The sequence below is a fragment of the Rhinolophus sinicus genome, linkage group LG05 (genome assembly GCF_036562045.2).
Source record: "Rhinolophus sinicus isolate RSC01 linkage group LG05, ASM3656204v1, whole genome shotgun sequence".
Lineage (NCBI taxonomy): Eukaryota > Metazoa > Chordata > Mammalia > Chiroptera > Rhinolophidae > Rhinolophus > Rhinolophus sinicus.
In genome coordinates this window covers 22,056,310-22,078,530 of record NC_133755.1, presented here as the reverse complement: position 1 = coordinate 22,078,530, position 22,221 = coordinate 22,056,310, and the positions used below count along the sequence as shown (strand labels likewise).

General features: G+C 39.3%; 1 protein-coding gene across 8 annotated transcripts in view; it reads right to left on the bottom strand.

Annotated features, from left to right (window-relative positions):
- The window catches only part of LTBP1 (latent transforming growth factor beta binding protein 1), a 349,946-nt gene that overhangs the window by 231,768 nt on the left and 95,957 nt on the right, over window positions 1–22,221 (bottom strand). For 7 of the 8 annotated variants that reach the window (XM_019741724.2, XM_019741760.2, XM_019741748.2 and 4 more), the window contains exon 4: window positions 2,461–2,630. In XM_019741724.2, coding sequence (XP_019597283.2) covers window positions 2,461–2,630 — 170 coding nt within the window. The remainder of the gene's footprint in view (window positions 1–2,460; window positions 2,631–22,221) is intronic. The other variant, XM_074331881.1, reaches the window with a different exon arrangement.

The following is a 22,221-nucleotide window of genomic DNA, read 5'->3' as shown; positions in this document are numbered from 1 at the left end:
TGCAAGGTAACAGTAAACCTACCAACTGGTAATAAATTACTATAGACCACCTTTTTTAAATCTCATTTAAAAGAGGTACACAGCTCTTGTTCTTTGCCAACCGGAATGTTTTCTATAGTCCCCATAGCTTCTCAAAAGTAATGGCAATGGACTGTTAGGACACACCAGTCCCTCAGTTTCATCCCAAGGTACATCATGTCCACCTGACCATATGTTTCCTATTTTTCTAAGGAGTCAGAATTATCTTCTCCTACTGTTGGACCTTCAAACCCTTCAGTAAAAGGAAAAGTTCGTCTGTTTGCATTGGATCTCTTCCATAAAGATGAAAAAGAAGACACAAAGTTTCTGCGCTTCCACAAACTTCCCTTATTAGCGTTCCCTTCCTTTCTGTTACATGCAGGTATCTTTAGGGGCTCCTTTCTATCAAACCCAAAGTTGGATGTGGGGAGACAATACTTACCGGTCCTTACTTTCCTCATACCTTCTTTCTAGTTTTAATCTACTATTGTTGTTCTTAGTCAGCTTTGCTATTTTAGTATCCTAGTGGTCCTGCCAAACTACCTCTTTTTAAAACTTTCCCATTAGCCCTCCAGCTCTCAGTAGAGTTCTGTTCTCAGCAAAAAATAGCCCCATCTCCCTTCTTGGCCTTCCTATATGCCTGTTTCAGTAAGTTCCTGGGCCTCTTTTTGAACAGCCGCCAACTTTTAGGGGGTTTGAACAGAGAACTCCATCACTGAGATCATGTGTCCACCTAAATTACTTTACCAGCTCCCAACTATGAAGAAACTTCATTGAAACGGGATGGGTGGGAAATTTATGGACAATACAGAGAACTTATCTACACGTTCTTCTAAAGTATAATTTCATCTTCCAGACGACAGTTCAACAAAGGCTTGAGAGTTTAAAATACACACACACACACACACACACACACACACAGTGGAAATTTTCACTCCAATAACAAATTATCGGTAACAAACCCAAACCACAGTCTAGTCTTTTAGTCTGAATACCAGTGATTCTCAGACCATCTTTTCCTGACACCTCCACGGAGTACAGAACTCTTCCTTATCAGCATGATCATAAGCTTTCAAAACCTCTTCCTATCACATTCTAATTTTAGAGAGCTTCTAAAAAATACATAATCTCTATAAAATCCCAAGGAAATAAGAAGTACCTCTTAAAATTAGAAAAAAAATATATACACTCAGGGATATTCACACAGAACAGGCTATGAAGCAAAGGATCTTTAAAAACAAGATGGACAAATCTATTGTTTTGCACATGACCTGGAAGTTATCCTGCCTGAAGATCAAGGAGATGGTCTATATGACATCTCCATTCTTCCCTCTCTAAAGCCCCCAGGGCTTGCTTTCCTCATCATCTCAAGAAACCTCATCAAATTATTGCTCTGGGAGGTCCCAGACTCAGGTCACTGAGCAGAATTTCCTCACAAGATGCGAAGTGGGGGTTACCAACCATATATTAGATACTCTTTTCGTAACGTAACCAGTTCTGAGGGAAGAATCAATCACTCTGAAATAGTGACCAGTTCTGGGAGGTGGGAGTGGGCCCAAGGGAATCAAATCCACACAGATACAGACACCTAACGTGCCAAACAGCAGTAAAAATTATATCTCAGATATTCTCAAGACTCTTGGCGGTGAAAGACGGTCCCTTTCAAACTCACAGCTGGCATTCTCTTTCAAGACTGATGGCACGGCAATCAGTGAACGTGAGACAACGCAGGAAGCTACTGGAAAGAGCCTGCGCGTCTAGCTCGCGCCTCTGACTGGTGTGCCGCCTCACTCCAGAACGTTTTCTCCAGATGCTGCCAGGAGACACTCTGTAATACCTAAACCACAAATCATCACATTCCCCACCCTTGGAGCCAGGGCTTGTCCTTGAGCTTCCCACAGAGTGAGATATTAACCAAGCTGGCCACTGATACAATAGCTCTTTACAAATTCAGAGGAAAACCTGCCACGCCATCTGCTTGATATACTACAAGGTGGACCTCATAACACAAAAATATCCACTGGAGGTGTACGCAGGGAATAACACAGGACATTTCAGACATTTTACAAGGAATGAATCCTGGCTAGCTTACTCAATGTTTTATCAATGTAAACATGTTAGGCATACAACTGTATCTAAAATTAGAGCTAGTATGTCTCAGAAATGGAACCATCTTGCAGAACCAGAATTAATTACAGGCAGGTCACTTCAGATTCTTTCCCAACATCCAAGAAAACTGCCTTTCCTCAGAATAAGGAAACCATGCTGCTGGCTCGTTATTTTAGGAACCAATGTGGGTTGTTGTTTTTTTAATGATTCTTAAACTTTATCTACTCTGACACACTAAAGCCATCTACACCTTCCCCCCCCCAAAAAAAAAAAAAAATGTTTCCAAACTACGACAGTATAACATAGAAAAATGATTGACTAGACAATACTCACAGTGAAAAGGTGTGACAACTTGATCTTGCCCATATCTTAAAGGGAACGAACCTTCAGTGGATTGCTCTCCCGAAATCCCCTTCTGGGCTGTGAAGTACTTGGGCTTCAGCACATATTCCTGGGTCTGGCCATGATGAATCATGACATTCTGTGAGGAAAGGGGTGTCACTCTGGGGAGAAACAAAGTGAGGATAAGGAAATAAATAACGGACACTTCAAAGTCCACTCAGAAGGAAAGAGTAAGAAGTTAGCTAAACTTAGAAAGGAAGATAAGGTCCATGCCAGGCTCAATTTTTCCTTCACATACTGTAGCCGATCATTTATAACACATAAGGAACTAACAGCTTACTCTTGGAAACCTCCAATATAAAAGGGACTATGCCTGTCTAGCCAAGACAATGAAGGATAAACAGACCACCACAGGTAGATTCTCACAGAGGATTCAGGGCACAGCTCCCATAAGCCTTCATGCAAAACACATATCATTTTTATTGAAGAAAAAGACAGACATCTACATGAACAGGTACATATATTAAAAAGGTATATTTTACATACACTGATACATAAGTAGGCAACACTGAAAATGGGAAGAGAAGAAAGGGGGAATAAAATACGGGAAGGGGATTATGTAAGAAACGCCAAGCTTTTGTGAGTTCAGCAAAATTAAGCAATGAGAGCCTGTCCAGCACACAGTGGGAGCTTCGTAACACTAGAAGGGAAGATGACTTCTTTGAGCCTCACGTACCATAGGATCTTTGCCACACAGGGCTAAGAAACAATGTGTGTAAAAATCTGAACACACAAAACAAACAAAATTTATATTCCCTTTTGAAATATAAATTACAATGATGACAGGGAAAATAGACACTCAACTTATCCTAGTTAACATTTAAATATTTTATGCTGTATCTCATAATGATTAAAACTGTACTATTCAGGTTAAATGTTTTATAATTACTAGTTCCTAGGAATAACAAGAATAATAACTAATCATAATCTCGTTATTTCCTCAGTAACATGAGTCAAGACCTCTGGGGACTCCCGAACACAATTACTGTGTTTTCACCCTCCTGGCCCAACCCTTTATTTTCTATGACAGTTCTTTTCTGCTGCATGTAATGTATACTTTAAAATAATAAGCTTCACCCAGATTGAATCACTCCCTGAGGGACAGAACTGAAATCATTAGCTAAGTAAGACTAGTCTGTAATGAAGGATATAAAGAAGATATACCAACTAATTCTGGAAAATGCTGAATTGCTACTAAAATTGTTGGGGACAGCGCATTTTAGCAGCAAATGGAGCCTTTGGAAGGAAACTTGTTCTCCAGTGTAATCTTAAATTTTATTGACTGTGACACGTTAAAGCCATCTAAACCGAACCAAGTTTTTCCCAACTATGGCATTATTAATGTAGGAAAATGGTTGACTGAGTTATAGTCACACTGATACGGTGCCACAAAACCCCAGAGACTGTCCCAAATGAGAGGCTCTGAAGAAGAGGAAGAAGTGACACCATGACAGGTCAGTATGTCAAGCCACCAAAACACCACCACACAGGGTCTCACGAAAAACAGTAACAGCTTTGAATAAACTCAATCTATTCGATTTATTCCAGTTGGGGCTGGCGAATGAGCTACTCGGTGGGACAAGGTGTCCATGAGAAATAGAGGAAAAGAAGAAGCTGGGGTTTAGCACGCTTCCCCATTAACCAATCAGTGATACAGATCTATCACTTCAAATCCTGTGGTCGCAGGAAAGACTAGGAAAAATCCATCTTGGGCCTGGATTTTCCCAGATGCAATGCCATGGAAGTGCACTGCCTTTGTCACTAATAACTTAAATTACTAAAAGCCTAAGGCTTCACATTGTAAACATTTTTGTTTTGATGATGTAAGTGTTGGTTTGAACTTTAAGTATGTTTGGTTGGGATGGAGTAGAAAGTAAAACAGCTGGACACATCTGGTGGGGCTGATAAGAACCACAAGTCTACTGTCAGCCTAGTGAAGAGGGGAAGCCCTCCTTCTCTTCTCAGGGGCAGCTCGCTGCCCAGCTATGCTGTCACCCTGTCACTAAGCTGCTGGCACCTGCTGAGAGAAGTCCAGGCCCCCTCCTGTTCAGAAGAGGATATAGCGCAGCATTCCAGGAGATCTTAGGGCTGCTACATCTAATCACTGCCCTGAGCACTGCCAGGTAGGAGAGACTAATGGCGGGGTCTGCCTTCTAGCTGAGGTCCTCCCTTCTTTCCCCTCTGAATCAAGGAAGAGAGAAGCAGCAAAAAGTGAGCTAAAAGCACATGTACATATGGGCTCCTTTTCCCTAAACATAACAGAAAGGTAATGGACACACAGGTAAGACTGAGCTGTACCAGGTCTAGAATTTGAGTAACCCTCAGCCATCACTAACTGAAAGAAATGAGTAAAGAGTAATTACCAGTGTAATGATACTTAGATCTTATTGTATAAGCCTTCCTGCAAGTTACAAACATATTGCAAGCATGGAGCTACAGAGATCTGTACTTCCCCTTCCTCCAGCTCCTTCCCTTTTCCCAAATGCAAGGGTGTGAACACATAGGCTCACAAAGACACACAGACACAAAGGGACAGACTGAAGTTACTCTGCATGACAGCCCCACAGAGAAAGAAGTAAAGCCATGGACAGTGAGCTTGTAGAGGAGAAGCAGCGGAAACTGTTCAATCACTCATTTCACACACACACACACACACACACACACACACACACACACACACAATATATATACATATACACATACACATATACATATACATATAAAGTGTAATCACCATCCTACTATTCTCTCTTCCTCACTTCCTCCTTTCACAGTTGATGTCCACCTTTTCCTCTAATTTCATCATTCATAGTTATTTCCACGTTGGACCACCTCTCAGCCTACAAATACAAATCCTCTTTAACTCTTCTTTTTCCTTCTCTTTTACCCAAGTGTTTCAGGAAAAGTCTTTCTCTCTTCATTTCAATTAGGATTTTCTCTTCTCTTCCCACCCCCACCGCCCAGAAAAAAAAGTTTACCGATCGCTTGTGAATATCAGATCTATCATAACATTATAACTAATTTCTTTTAAAAGGGTACACTAGAATGTTTGAGAGAAAATTAGTTTAAAAATGAAAACTGTAGGATCTCTGATTTAAAATGGTTCTTCGGGCATCTATGCATAATGTTCCTTTCCTTCAAAGATGCCCCTAAAATTATAAGGAATAAAAAAAGACATAAATCCAGAATTGACATTTGGCTATTACAGAACAGTATAGCCACACTAGTAATTACAATATTGACATACTCTGTTCTGACAAACAGCTACTGTCCCAAGCTCTTTGGTATCTCTCCCTACCCCCTCCACTGGGCCCTCTAAGACATCCCCTCAATCCCATAAATAAGGAGTCGACATTCGGCAGAGCCAGAGACCTCTGGCCCAGCATCTCTCCTGATCAGTCAATACCTGATCAATTCTATACAGGATATTAAATATGGTTTGTATTACCCACTAATAAACGCATGAGACACATTTCAACCATTCTAGAAGATTCAAAGTGGATTGAGAAATGTTGATTGTTATAGCAGTGGGGAGGGAGCCATGGCCTAAAAAAGTTTTTTTCTAACTTCTTTTACTTCAACCTGCAGTAAGAAGGACATTTCAAATGGAGAGCCAGTACACGTCTACATATATGTCTGTGTTTTGATATAATTAAAACAAGTTTTACGAAACAATATGTACCCGTACTATGCACAGCACACTCTGACATTTTCTCCTCCAGTCTATTTTTCAAATGACAGTCCTTAACCACTACATTGATTTCTTGACTTCATGACTCCCTAATGGGTCACAACCAGCAGCTCAATGGCACTGGCCAAACACCACTCTGGGAGGATACAGCGACAGAAGTAGCAGTCTTGCTAGGGAGCCACAAGGTTCCGGATGCTAACAGCAAGTAAAGCAAGGGGTGATGAGAGAAGCAGGGCTGAACACTGGGGTCTTAGCTAAAAAGTCTCTACAGGCATCCCTCCAAGATATTGTGGGTTCGGACCCAGACCATCGCAATAAAGCGAGTCACTCTAACTTTTTGGTTTCCCAGTGCATATAAAAGTTAAGTTTACACTAAGCCATGGTCTAGTAACTGTACAAGAGTATTAAGAAACACTGTATATACCTTAATTTAAAAAAACACTTTATTGTTAGAAATGTTCACCATCATCTGAACCTTCAGCAAGTCATAATCTTCCTGCTGGTGAGCTCTGGCCCCCACATTGATGGTAACAGTTATCTGCAAAGTGCAATAAAGTGAAGCGCAATAAAGCGAGATATGCCTACATGGTAAGACGATTGTTCTCCCCACTCTAACAAACAGAACATCCAGAAGTCAACCATCGACTCCCCTCAGAAGGAAAAAAAGAGTCTTCTTCTCTAAAACATGGGACTCTGTGGTTGAAACTATAAAACTTACTCCCCCAGAGTAAGGCCCTCTCATTCTGGCATTTCGGGTTTCCCTAGCGTAAAGACTGGTTTCCCATATTTCTCCGAAAAGGAAGCATGCCAGGCAACCAGGAAGACAGGGAGCTCCAAGAAAACCACCTCAGGGGGCTAAAAGGGAGTCAAGAGAATAGAAAATATAACTGAGATTTTAGAGACACTTGACTATATGGTGATAAATGCAATTGGTGGAATAGAAATAGAAAGAATCCATTCAAATTTGATGCTGGGAACACTCGCCTTCAAGAAACACAGGGATGTCAACAATGGGCACTCACAGAGGGAGAAACCCAAGCACCCTATACTTGTCCTTGCACTGAGTGGTACATCCACAGACATCATACTGCAAATACTGTAAGTCAGCAACCACCCCTGTTACCAGCATTGGTGACATAAGTGTACAGAATGATCTGGAGGAGATTGGAAAATTCTTGAAGAGGAGAAGTGCAAGGAATACTGAGAGGGCCACTGCCCTCATCTTACAAAACAGAAAGTCATCAGATAACAGTCATGACCTTGAAAGATGAAGTTGACAAGAAATAAGTTCAAATATGCTGCTGGAGTTGGCACAAACAGAAACTATGAATGTGAAATAAAGATTTTGACAGGAGGGGTAGGAGCAAGTGGTAACATAAATAAGCTAAATATTCATCTCCCATGACAAGAAGTTTTTAGACAACACCTGAAAGGAACAAATCAAGAAATGGCTGGAAGTAATTCCCGGAAGGACTAACAGAACTTGAGGTTAAGTGAGGGGGGGGCAGGGACAAAGACAAAGGAGTCCAGCCATATGAAGGTTTCAAGAGCCTAGTTGATTGGAAGGGTATTTTTGGTTCAAGGCCAAGGGGAAAAGTAAGAGCAAAGAGGTATGCAGACGGCAGTCGGAAGAAGGGGCCAATCTTTGAGGAAGACAATTATATTACTTTTAGAGATGGAAATGTGGTGTGGATCTTTGGGAAACAATTAAGAAAAGCCTTCAAGTTTAAGAAAAGTGATGTTCTTTCTAAGAGGGGCCAACTTCTCCAGAGGCAAAAATGTTTCAGAGAAAAACATGGGACCCTGGGGTTTTGGAGGATATTCATTGGATGGTAGGGACATAAAAAGAAAACGGGGCAGGTGTGGGGGGGACCACAAGGCGAGAAAAACAAAAATGACATAAGTCCAGAAATGATAAATGGAGGAAAGTTTCTAGGAGGAAAGGAGAGAGGACCACCTACAAACTGCTGCAGAAAAAGACAGGGAAATAAAAAATTAGAAAAGGTCACTGGATTGGGTGATACCATCAACAATGTGGTTTTAGTAGTGACAGGAGCAGAAGTGTAACTGCATAGGGTGCAACTGGGTAGGTGGTATACTGGTGACACACAGGAAAGAACAAACAGGAAAAGCAGGCCAGAGGTTAGGGGTATGGCTGGCCATCTGAAAACTGAAATCTGTGGAAAACTCTATATCTTTGCAAGCAAATGGGAAATAATTGCATAAAACTTTTCTTTGAAAAAAAAAAGGGTTAGTCACAACACTGTTTACACTGCTGCCTTCAGAGTGGCAATTTTTTGGCACAAGAATGAACTAAACTTTTCCATATTTCTACTAAGTCCATTATTTGACCTGCAAAGCAGATAGGAGGATCTGGCAAAACACAAGCCCCTTTCCACTTAAGAAAAGGGCTTTGCACTTCACTGAAGCGAACCTCCAACAGGCCATAAAATGTTTCCCAAGGAAGGCCAGTCTGACAATCAAACCCTTTTCCCTATGGTTAGCACACTCAGGTTTATAATAAGGACTAAGAAAAACCAGAAGAGGAAACAGTGCTGCAAGAGGAAGCCACCTTCAGTCTTTTGGGGCCAGTTTCTGTCTCCAAAATTCAAGTGAGCATGTGTCCCAGTTGTGTTTCAAGTTGGTCAGAATCGTGCATGTATGCTTCTCAAGAAATGCAAGCTGCGGTTTGATGGAGAAAACCTATTTCCGGTGGGGTTCTCAAGGGCGGCATGCACCTGGGGAATGATAAAGAAAACACAAACCTCTAGAAAGATGTCACAAGGCAGTGTAACAATACACATGTGCACGTGCACGCAAAACACAGGTAAGGAGAAACAAGTATTTGCCATCCATAACCACGTTCATATGGAATTATCTATCAGACAAACAACAACAACAATAAAAACCACAAAAGGAATTAGGAGATAAAAGGCTGCTGATGAAGAGACTAAAAAACAGCACATGCAGGCTGCCAGTAACCAAGTAAGGCTGGCCTGTGCCAGAATAAGCACAGTCAAAGTCAGGAGAATAGGAGGAAAGAAAAGATTATACCAAAAACATAAATATAGGGGATAGACCAGTAAAAATTCTTAGACCTCAAATGAGATAAAGGGATTGAGAAAATAAAATTAAAGAAGGCAGATGGGGGCGGGTATGGAAATTAAGGCAACTTTGGTGGTCATCATTAATAAACATGGTAAACAATCCTGTAGTTTTGGAATCAATTGTCTTTTACCAGTGGTTCTTAACTGGGGGGTGATTTTGCCCTCAGGGACATCTGGCAATATCTTCAGACATTTGAAAGTGTCAGGACTTGGAGGTAAGGTGCTTGCATCTACTGGAAAGAAGCCAGGGATACTAATAAATATCCTATGATGTACAGAACAGTACATCATAAAAAAGGATTATCTGGCAGAAAATGTCAATAGTTTCAAGTTTGAGAAACACATGTGCTATTAACACCAAATAATTGTAACAGACATATGAGCAAAGAGCCAATTGCCTCTGGGAGTAGCAATAAAGAAGTCTCTAGAAACGATGGGGCCAGGCACACAGGAATTTAGACTCTAGACTGAAGAGATAAAAAACTGTACACTTTCCCCTTCTCCTCCTGGTTATTTTGAAGCTAATCAGGAAATATTTCAGCATGTATCTGTAAAAAATAAAGGCTCTTAACAACTAGTTTCAAGACCGTTATCCCATCTAAGGTAAATAATTACTTAATAGCATTAAAAATCCAGGTATTTAAATTACCCTAGTTGTTTCATAAGATTTTAACAGCTTTATTTGTTCAAATCAGGGGGAAAAAAATATGCACCCATTGCAACAGGTTCATATGTTTTAAATCTCTCTTAATCTGTGACTTCTTCTACCCTCTTTCTTTTTCCTTGAAATTTCTTCACTGGAAATACTATAGATTTTGTTGACTTCACCCTTGTAATATTAATATGGACTCTGCCCCAGAATTTCCCATAAATAATATATAGATCTACAGGCTCGATCAGACTCAGGTTTGGTTATTAACTGGACTACCTACTAAGTGGAGGTGTGCTCTTCCAGCAAGGGGCACACCTTGTCTTTTCACAAAATGGCTGTTAGCAGCCATTGGTGACCACTGCCTACACTTCATTATGGGTTGCAAATGAGGGTTTTCTGTTCCTGATTTCTCATTTAATTCCATTATGGCTAAGGAACATAATTTATCACTCAAATCCTTTAAAAATTACTGAAACTTTTCAGATGGTCCAGAATATGATCTATTTGGGTAAATATTCTGTATGCACTTATAAAACATGTTCTGCTATTGTTGGGTGGAGTGTTCTATGCATGTCAACTAGGTAAGTTGATTGATAGTGTTGTTCCAGTCCTCTGTATCCTTACTGATTTTCTGTGTACTTGTTCTGTCAGTTATTGAGAGAGGGGTATGGAAACTGCAACTATAAATACAAAGTGATCTATTACTCACAGCTTTAAAAAAATCTTTTTGTTTCACATATTTTTGAAGCTCTGTTATCACATGCACAACTGTTTAGGATTTTTTATGTTCTCTTGATGAATTGATGCTTTATCCTTATGAAATGTATATCCAGTGAATACGAATATATATGAATGTAACTGGCTCTGAGTTGATAATTACTCAATGGAGGATGCATATTTTGGGGTTTCTTTAAACTATTATATATATATATAAACTATTCCATAAAAGTTTACACAAATACATGAAATTATCTTTGGTAATTTTCAAAATGTATATCAAATGAGATTACGAATTTATTTACCAGTACTTAGAAAAGTAGAAAATATTATGTGTGTAAGAAAATATTATTTTTCTCTGAAAAATAAAAAGTAAACAAATAGTAAAAGAGAAAAAAATAAAGAAAAAGACCAATTCTAGTCATTCACATCCTCTCATTTCTTCTATTTTTAATTACCATAAAGCTACATGCTCATGAGGCAGATATCCTATCTGCCATGGATGAGGTAATAATTCAAAAGCTCTGAAAAGCACAGAAGGCTAAAATCATCAACACCTTGAAATGAGTAAGTTATTTAGCAAGTAGCCATGGAAGGAAATATCGTTAATAACTGAAGTCCTTAGCTTTGTCAAAAATGAGCATCTACATTTGTTTACTTGGGACAGTGTCCCTGAACACAAATTAAAAAGGAATTGTACCCACCTTCTATTTATCTAAGCTAAGAGAGGCCAAAGAAAATCTAAATACAACCCAATAAAATTCCAAAATGTAAACAATAATTACGACCTCTACCCTATTGGGGAAGTGCCAATTTCAAGCTATGAATCAAATTCTAGGAATCAAATCCTAATACTACCACTTATCATGGAAAGGATGGAAAGAATTAGCTCAATTTTGTCACTACAATATAAAGGTAATGATACTTACCTCACAAAGTTAATGTGAAGACAAACACAAAACGTTTTTGTTTTTTTTTCAATGTGTGAAAACACCTAAAATGATACCTGATGCACACACCAGGTGTTAGACTCTTTTATTCTTCGACCAATAAGGGGGACAGCACAAAAACAGAATTTCACCCTTCTGATATTAGAGTTCATATTCAGAGACTACCCAAATGTATACCATACTGTGCCATGTATAATGCACACCCACATTTTTGGCCCAAACTTTCAGGGGGAAAAAGTCTTTCGTTTTAATTTTCTAATTCAAATTTTAATTTGTTTACATTTAGGTACTTGTTTTTTGTATTATAAAGGAATTTTTAGCATTTATTTTTTATCATATTATGATACAAGAAATGTTATGTAACAAATAATTACTAAACACAAGAACAGGTACAAGGTACAAGAAATTTTATGTACCGGTAACAAATTTACCATATTTACGCATCATAGAAGGCAAAGAACTCTTCATCATTGCAAGTTCGTAGTAAGTTCAACAAAACCCTGTATTCCAGGATATTATTTTGCATATGGATATCCTTACTGATTCCTAGAATTATACTTTTAACTCATAAGCATAAATAGAAGAATTAAAAATGTTTATATAGATACAGAATTAGTACTACCCATGTATAATGTGCATCCTTATTTTTCCCTCACAAATTTGGGCCCAACATGTGCATTATACATGGCAAAATACGGTAAGAGAAAAGCAAGGCTTGTTTCAAAGCTTTATTTTTTATTTTTTTAAGTCTGAAGTTATTTATAAACAATGAGCTTGAAATTTACAGTTCCATTCAACAAGCTCAGGGTCAGCTGTTTACATTGTTACAACCACAAGGGAAAACCCTCCATGAGGTTGCAATACAGTCAAGGAACCCAGCATACCACAAAGCAATAGAATATAGCTTGACAGTTCCTCAAAAAGTGAAACAGAATTACCATATGATCCAGCAGTGCTACTCCCAGGTATACACCCAAAAGAATGGAAAACAGAGACTCAGATACTTGTACACCAGGGTTCATTGCAGCACCACTCAAAACAGCCAAAAGGTGGAAACAATCCAAGTTATGTCCTTCAACTGATGAATGGATAAACCAAACGTGATATATACATATAATAGACCATTATTCAGCCATAGCAGGATGAGGTTCTGACACACACATGCCACAACATGAATGAACCTTAAAAACATGATGCAGAGTAAAAGAAGCCAGATACAAAAGGATAAATTTTACGTGATGTCACTTGTATGATCTAGACAAATTCAGAGAGAAAATAAAGTAGAAGTTACCAGAGAATGGGATGGGATTGGAATGCGGAGCTATTTAATAGGGACAGAGTTTCTGTACAGGGTGGTAAAAAAGTTTTGGAAACAGATAGGGGCGATGGTTGCACAGCAGTGTAAATGTAATTAATGCCAATGAACTGTATATTTAAAATGGCAACGTTTGTTATATGTTTTACTGAAATTTTAAAATCCTGCCTGAAAAAGACCCCAAATTTGTTAAAATAAAAACAGCACTGCAGTGAAAGAGGGAGGGAAAAGTCAGGTTTTTTTATCCCCTGCACCCTCTCCCGCCCCGTCGTTCAGTATTTTTGGATAATAAGTGTAAGATTTGTTCATCTCAGCCAATTCCAAATATGTCTTCATCCCCTTTTAGACAACTATTTAAGATGCCAATGCTAGAGTAAGAACCAGGTATATGGTTCTATCCCTGATATTATCATTTCGATCTTTTTTTCCCTCCCGCTTTCTAACCCTCTTTACTTTGGCAGTCACTCTTTGCCCCACACTATGAAATTTCAGCCCCTGCAGCCATAACACGTTCTGTTCTCCAATGATCCTCTCCTGACAGCACCGTAAGGAAAGAACGCGCGGTTTGCCAGATACGGGAAATAACCTCTACCCACTTGCCTGGGAAGCCTTTCATACCAAACTTAGCTCCTTCTCCAAACTCTTCATCGTTGTAGCTATTGTATTTATAAGAATCTTTTAGTCAACTCTCCATCATGGGCTCTAACGGCAGCAGGAAGAAACATTCCTGGCTTTTGGTTTTAGATGCTAACTTCATACCTGCCCTCTCATTACCTGTAAACCTGGAAGAATGGAAAAGCTACTGGGAACATGTCAAACAAGTTCTCCGATTTTCCCTCTTCCTAGCCTGCACTTTCTTACATGAGCTCTGTGAGAGGCCTCTAGAGAAACAAGGATGTATACAACGGGCACACGGATCCAAGAGTTCACTGCTCCAGGACTGGGCATCCACAGTGCTCACGGTGGTGGAAGGAAGGATACGCAGCACTGAATTGGTTTGGAGAAATTCAAACCGTACTTCTGCCTGTGCCACTGTATCTCTGCCAGCCAGGGGTCAAACATCAAAGTCATCTATGTCTTCATTTCCTCATTTATAAAGTGTAGGGCTCTGTGAGATGACATTAAGGTCCCCCAGCTCGGAAATTCAGTTACAAGCACATCAAGACCTACAGCTTCAAAACTGTCCTCTAGTCACATCAAAACATATATCATATGAGAAAGCATTTTTTTTGTGTCTTATGCACGTAGCTATCTGTTCAAAGTAGGAAAAGAATCTCTCGGGGTTTTCTTTTCCCACATTCAAGCTAAATAAAATTAATAAAAAGGGAAAAATCTTACAATTTTTAAGGTGAATGCAATAAACTCTGTTTTTCCCAAATGGTCTTTTTTTTGCCCTATTACAATTGGTGCTAAACTAGGTCACCTAAGTAATAAATATTGAAAGCATGTAACCAATTTCAAACATCTGTTCTAATCTTCTAAGGGCTTGATCCTGCTGAAACAAAGTATCTGCTTCCTTACAGGACCTGAAAGACCCAGTTGCTAGAAATGCTGGGTGTTTTCTGAAACCAATATACCTGGTGGAAAAAACATGGCTTATTTCAGTATGTCTACAGGATGATGAGTATAAAACTATCTGAGAAGCAACAAAATTCAGTCAATTAAATCTTGCCATACGGGCTATTCCCATTCTGGGATGATAGAGTTCATAATGAACTTCGTTGGGTATATGCACAATTTAAGCCCAGCTTGGCAGGTCTATGAGTATTCAGAGAACATGGTGAAGGCAGTGTCTCTCCACTTCCCATAGATGTATACTACTACTATGTTTCCCCGAAAATAAGACCTACCCCGAAAATAAGCCCCAGTTAAGATCGTCAGCCAGACGGACACATTTAGTATGTTATGATGATGTTCCAGAAGATGACATGACCGTATTTAAATAAATGTAGATTGTTGTACATGAAAAAAATAAGACATCCCCTGAAAATACATCCTAATGCATCCTTTGGAGAAAAATTAATATAAGACCCAGTCTTATTTTCGGGGAAACCCAGTAGGAGAGCCTGGGGAACGCCACCAGGCAAAATAAAACAGAATACATAAATGTTAACCTTATCCAGTGCAATTCACTTCTTTCAAGAATCAACTCCCCTCCAATTTCTGTCTGCTTTCAATTGTTCTCCAGTGCTTTCAAATAGTTGATTTTATGTTTTGTCCAGAGTTTATTATTGTTATCTATAGGAAAGGTAGTCTGATAAAAGTTTTCTACTACTGGTATTGCCAGAATAAAAATCTTCCCTGTCTATATTTGAATAACAGGTTTCTTTAATTCAAGGTCACTATTATTGTACATTGACAGTTACATAGATTATTGTTTAAAAGTACAGAATAGAAATACACATTCCTTCTTAATTTTTAAGTGATTACCGAAGGAATAGCAAAGATCTTAGTTTTCAGTTTCATAGCAAATATTTGTTTACACTAACATAAAAAGCATAGGGTATAAACTTGGAAATGATCACACATTATGCATGTTTACATTTGATAAGAGAATTTTTTTTAAGTGGGGGGGAAATAGGTCCTCTTTAGAGGAATGGGTATATGTAGGGTACTTTTCCCATTTGGAAGATAACATCACCTCATACATTAGTTCAAAAAACCATGGAATTTATTATCATGTGCAACGCTACTCATGAGGAGCTGTCTGTTTGCTGAGGCCAGCAGGATTCATCACAGTTCTGGCAATTGCGGATTAGAGTAAATGGCTTTATGTAATTCCACAGACTTAATCTGCGATTTCGTGTAATAATGGTCTGGCGTTCCCCCTTCAGCAAGGAGAACAATTATAATAACATCACTGAGGAAAAAGTGTTCAGACAGCTAAAAGACTTGCATATCACTACTCTAACCATGTCATTCTACAGACAGAGAAACTAGGGTCAAAGGAACTGACTCAAAAATCAAAAAATTAAGTAACTGTCAATAATGACAGAAACAAATCTAGAGCCAACTGCTTGTTTCCGTACCTTACACTGTTTCTCCTAGATTTCGGGAAAAGAAAGTTAATTATGAAAGATATATCAGAGGTAGAAGTACTAAAGGAAAAAAGGAAACAAAACCCCTTAAATTTGTATTCTCTCACTGCTTGGCAAAATTGGGCATTTAATCTTCTAATGTCTTTAAAGAATAAGAGACAGAAAAATAAACTTTTCCCAAAAAAGAGCTGCCTTGCAGAACGATTAATAAAAATATTCACAAATAGTTCACAAATATAAAGAACTATAAAAGCTCCATTGAAATTTGTGTATCATTAACTTACATTACTAACCTGCTACCTTTCCTTGCCAGAACCCATTTATCTTGTTAAAATCTCTTTTCACATCTTTCAGTTCCACATTAAACAATCCATGGGGGACCCAGGAGATGCTAAGTTCTAAGCCCTAATTTGTTGAAATGTTGAAAAGAAAATAAAAAGGACTGGTTATTTCCTCATTTCTATGAGAGTTTTTCCATGAATGCCAAGGCCAGCCCTGTGAGCTCATTGTCATGATTATTACTTTATATTATTGTAATAGCTCTCTTCCATGGAGTTCAATTATTGGCTTCTGATAACTGTAGTTTCACAATCATTATTTCTCTTCAACAGAAACAACTGCGTTCTTAAACCAAAAGAACATGAGTAATCTTTCTGTTTGTGTGTAGATGCCCACAGACACACACACACACAGACACACACACACAGACACACACACACGTTTTATTAAAAGTTACCTAGGTTCTTAAGAATGAAATCAAGAGAACAATTTGGAAACATTTACACTGGCAAACACAAAGGGTCCACGAAGGTAGAACTAAATTTAAAATATATTGAGCAAGCCTATCTTAGCTGCCAAAAAAATTAAAAAAATAAAAATCTGCCAAGAAACTGTTTCAAAATGCTTTGATTGTTCTGCCTTTTCCCCCCCAGCTGTTTCCACCAGGCAGTAAATAAATCCTATCAATCTCATTGAATGGGAGGGAGAGCAGGAGCAGAAGACTACGGAGGGGAAAGAGGGGCAAGCCAAAAACGTTTGCATTTAACCATCTTAACTGCCATAAACCAAATATTTGACTTTGCTCACTTATTTCCCTTTGAAAATACGTGCAAGTGAAACAAAGGTTTGATTCAAATCTATGAGGGACTGGTTAGAATGTTATGAGTAAAATGCTCTTTCGATGAAAGGTATGTTCCCCTCTAGAGAATGTCTGCCGGAGTGAGTGTGGGTACCATGTGGTCTTGATACTGTGCACGACCTGTGGGGTGGTTTCTTTCTCTTACCTCTTAGCTTTCTTGCCTTCCACCTACACAGGATTTAAAGAAAATATATGAAATTAGAAGTGATGGAACCCTTTCCCGTCGGAAAAAGGAGCCCAGGTCTCTGAAGCAGCCTCATAAGGGAGGGTGGGGTTTGTCCAACAACAACAACAACAAAACAGAATATACTGGCAGTAAACAGGTCCGGGAAGGGGAGGTGGGGTGAGAGGAATTTCAGCGAGTTTAGGGTCATGGGAATGGAACTCTTTGAGGGTCCTTGCTGTTTACAGGAATCAAGAGTAGTGGGGAGAGAGGATTTCAAGTTTTTCTGTGGGATCCAGGAGCTCCTCAAAGATGCCACTCATTAAGTATTCAAATAAAACTGAAGTTAATTATTAATGTTCCCGCTAAGGCTAAAACCCACCTATGAAACAGTTCTCTACTATTTATTCCTCCAAGGAAAATACATTCATCCTATTGTCTGTATAGAATACAGAGATTGAGAACATGGGGGTAAAAAGTCAGGAGGAATAATCCAAGTCTTCCAGTCTGCAGTTGTCAGCACTTATTTGATAGGGAGCCTATGCCATGATCCTAAATCTACTTTTTTGCTTCTAAACCCAGGTTGATAGGTTTGTGAATTTTGTAAGTTCTAATACAAGGCTATCTTAACAGTAAATTTTATAATTTAAAAAAGAAACAGACGTTATCGTGGCATGCTATACACTGTTAGAATTGGAGATAACCCAATCAAGAAAAGATTCTTTACACGGGATAACTAGTAGATGGACGGGCTTTGTGTGAAGGGAATTTCTGAGTCCCACAGAATTGTGCAACAAATTGTATGTGTGTATGTGTGTGGAAACAGATTACCTACCATGTTTCCCCGAAAATAAGACCTAACCAGGAAATAAGCCCTAGCATGATTTTTCAGAAGGACATCCCCTGAACATAAGCCCTAATGCGTCTTTCGGAGCAAAAATTAATATAAGACCCGGTCTTATTTTCGGGGAAACACAGTACTACTTCAAGTCCCTCACATTACAGATGAGAAATTTACTATGTAAAAAGGACAACCTCTCTCCAGTCACATAACTAGAGGTGCCGGCCCCTGGCCAGTGTGGTTCCAGGGATCTGGGGGTAGGGTGAGCACTTAGATCTCAGAGCAACAGGGGAGACACATCAGTGAGTCATACTGAAAGTCAAAGCCCAAGCAGCATCAAGGAACGTTTGGAAAGCCTTCCCCTGGCAAGGTTCCCAGAACCAGATTTTAAACTGGAAGACTGGGAAATCCAGACTGGGAAAACCAAACGGGGTAGAGGGCCTGACGGCTTCCTGCTGGCAGCCAGTCAGGCTTGAACACCTGGGGCTCTTGTCACTATTTTTATGTATCGCAACGCTACATTACATTCAGGTAAAAGCAATGCTTCGCTTCCACCTACAAGTATGTACAGACATAATTCATTCATTCAACTAACATTTATTAACTACCATGTGCCAGAGACGCAAAAATAAAAGGTGAAAAACCTTGAAAAAGTGGGTGAAGAGGGCACAGATGTTAACATCAGACAGTCCCATGTAGGAATCCTCGCTCCTCCACTCACAGGCTGGAAAACCTCAGGACGTTACTGACCCTTCGAAGGCCCCGTTTCCTCATGAGTATAACAGAGCACCAAGAACACAAATGATCTCTGTTACTATTATTATACTAATATTAATACAGTATCTGTCCTGAAGGAGCTCATAGACGAGACAGAACTAGAAAGAACCCACAAGTTACAGTCCCATGGGACCCACGTTCGGCCAGGTATACACCAAGTGCCCTTGGGAGGAGACTATACCTTCCCCATCACTGCCGATGGGACTCATGCGTGCACACACATGGGTGCACAAGCCTCATTTCATACAGCTTCTGGGTCAAGGATGCTTCATAAAAGTGCTGTTACCCAGAGATGCAGCAATCTTAGATGGTTGATAGGCGCAACTAGAGTGCTGTGTGGCATGCAGAGGTCTGTCTGAACTGAAGAAGCCATGCCTGACTCAAACAGCTCCTTCTAAGGTCACTCATGTTACTCCAAGTCTATACTTCTACATTCTAATTCAACTTCGAGCAAAGGAGAGGGGAAAACTGACTTCACGAGGTCATCCTTTTTAAACAACACTTCAACCAGCCAAGTACATTCCTGGTCTTTGCAGCACTACAAGAAAAGGGTGTTGAGTTATATTTCACTGCGGTTTTATTATTGTTGAAATTTACAGGTAAGGTCAGCTATCTCCCTCTGGGTGTGTATTATCTCATTTAAAGTATCATCACCATCATGACACCTTCTTGAAAACAGGAAAGATCATCCACAGGGTAACTTGGTGTATTGTGGCCCTCTGCTCCTACAACCACGGACAAGTCACTTAACCTTGCCTCAGTGCATCTCTCACTGGGAAGTCATAATAGTAGTAGCTACCTCATGGCATTGTGATCCGGATAAAATGGGTAACTCATGAAGAATATTTAGTGCAAACCCAGCATTCAGTGTCAACAATTTCACCACAGGAAACTGTACTTCAGACACACCCAGGAGTTGAGCACAAAGTCACAAGCATGAAAACAGATACAGCATACATCAGAACCCCTTCGGGGAAACATCAGACCACCAAAGGCAACATTTGTTATCCTACCAAGTGAGTAGCTGATGTGTCATGAAATGTCCAGGAAAAGGGGTCAACTTTCATGCCAAGTATAATAAACATAACTAATATCTTCAAAGCCTTTTCCACTCCATTCAATTATTCAAACACGATACATTGTGCAATGTCTAAATGAGAAAGCAAATGAAAATATTGAATTATCCAAATTTTCCAACTTTCTTCTCTTGCCTCAGAAATCCACAATATTCTTTCACAGGAAATAGGAATCTTCTTTCAATGTAAAAAAGTGATCAGATTTAGAATGCAGGTTGTGAAGTGCATAGAAAGCAGATAATATACTCATGTTTCATATCTATCAACATCAGCAAGTCAACCAAATGTATTTTAATCAAACTACTAACAGGTTAACAGTTCCAGTCTTCTGTGGTAGTTGTAACTATGCAAAATAGTGTTTGCTGAGCTCAGCAATGATTCATTAAGTATATACTTACTCTTGTATTTGGAAAGCAAATAACTTAAGATATTATACACACACACACACACACACACACACACACACACGGGGAGAGAGAGAGGAATAGATATCAATCCCTGATATTGACTGAAACTGAGAGAACTAACAGGTCAGGAGAAAAAGCATCAAAAACTGAAAAAAATTAATTTGCTACATATTAACAGACTTTATCCATAAGTAATATCTTGTCCAATTTAAGATACAAACAATGACACATACTTTTCATTTTGCTCAGTATTTGACGTTATGCTTTCATGACTGACTAGGACAGTGTTTCCCAATCTTAGCACTACTGATGCTTTGTGCCAGATAATTCTTTGTTGTGGGAGCTTGTCTTGTGCCTTGTAGGATATTGAGCCATATCCCTGGCCTCTAGCCAGGGATGCTAGTAGTACCCTCCCCAGTCCTGACAATCAATCATGTCTCTAGATATTGCCAAACATCCCCTGGGTGAGAAAATCACCCTGGTTGAGAACCACTGACTTAAGACATGTCTATTTGGTTCTCAGTTTTATCCGAAAAACACTAATAATAGAAAGCAATTGTTCTATGCTATTATTAAGTAACAGGGACCGTACTGGGTGTTCTACACATACCATCTCCACAATCTCACAACCCTATCTCATCTCCAGCAAAGAGACAGCCAGAGCAGTCTTTGAAGCTCTGAAGCCCAAGCTTTGCCATTCTTGTCGTGCATGTACAGTGCATTTTTAAATCATCTATTATTTTTAATGATACACTCATATCACCAGGATCATGATCAAGAAGCAGACAAGTCCATCTTACTCATATTAAGTTGTACAGTTTTACTTATCTGTCACTAATAAAGACGACCTTCATTTCTTGCCACTTTTATATACCCACTCATTAAGCCACTCAACAAACACACATGAAGTCCCTACTCTGAGCTGTTCTGGGCCAAGGGATTCAGTGATGAACACAACTGCTATGGTTTTTGCCTTGATGGAGTGTGTGGTCTCAGTGAGGTATTTCCAAACAGAATGCAACCCATGAAGTCACCAGCATGGGCAAGTCAAGAACCTGCCTTAGCATTCTCTGCTTTAAAACCCATCTCCAGAAAAGCACTGTCTGTATTTAACAAGAGACTTCTGCTGCATTAATGTGTGCAATGAAGGTAACCGCTTCAAATACCCTATTTGGAAAACATTTACACTTTATATGCCTGGTGCTATCCATGAATTTTATCAAAGTGAATGCCTACAGACTGAAGTGTACTCTTTTAGCACCAAAAATTCTAATTCATTTTAACTGCATTTCATAGCATTTTCTGTGCACCAGATAGTGTCACTCCAAGTCTTAAATCTATACCCCTACACCGTACATCCTACCCACCAGTCACATCTGATTTCTGCATTCTCTTATTTCTTAAGAGAGTAATCAGAACATTATGGTATGACTTACAAAGTAAACTCATTTCAATTTCTGCTAATTGGGGGAATGTACTTAAACAATTAAGGCCAAGCAAATTTTGTTTGGATAAACTCCGTTGGCATTTTATAAACAAAATGACTTCTATTTGTGGCCAACTTTCTAAAACATAGTTTGAGACGCTGCCATCATTTACATTCTGCTTTCTCCTGTGCTTGAAGTTGGGGGCAGGGCAGGGGATGAGGGTGGTAAATGATCTGGAGGAAAGAGAATTAGAGATTTCTGCCCTCAAGTCTGATACCGATGAACTATATGTTACTGCAATACCCTTACCTTAAAATACAGTGCGTAACATATTCCTTAGGACTATCTGGTGGAGCAAACGAAATCATCATTTCAAGAGGACTTTGCAAACGT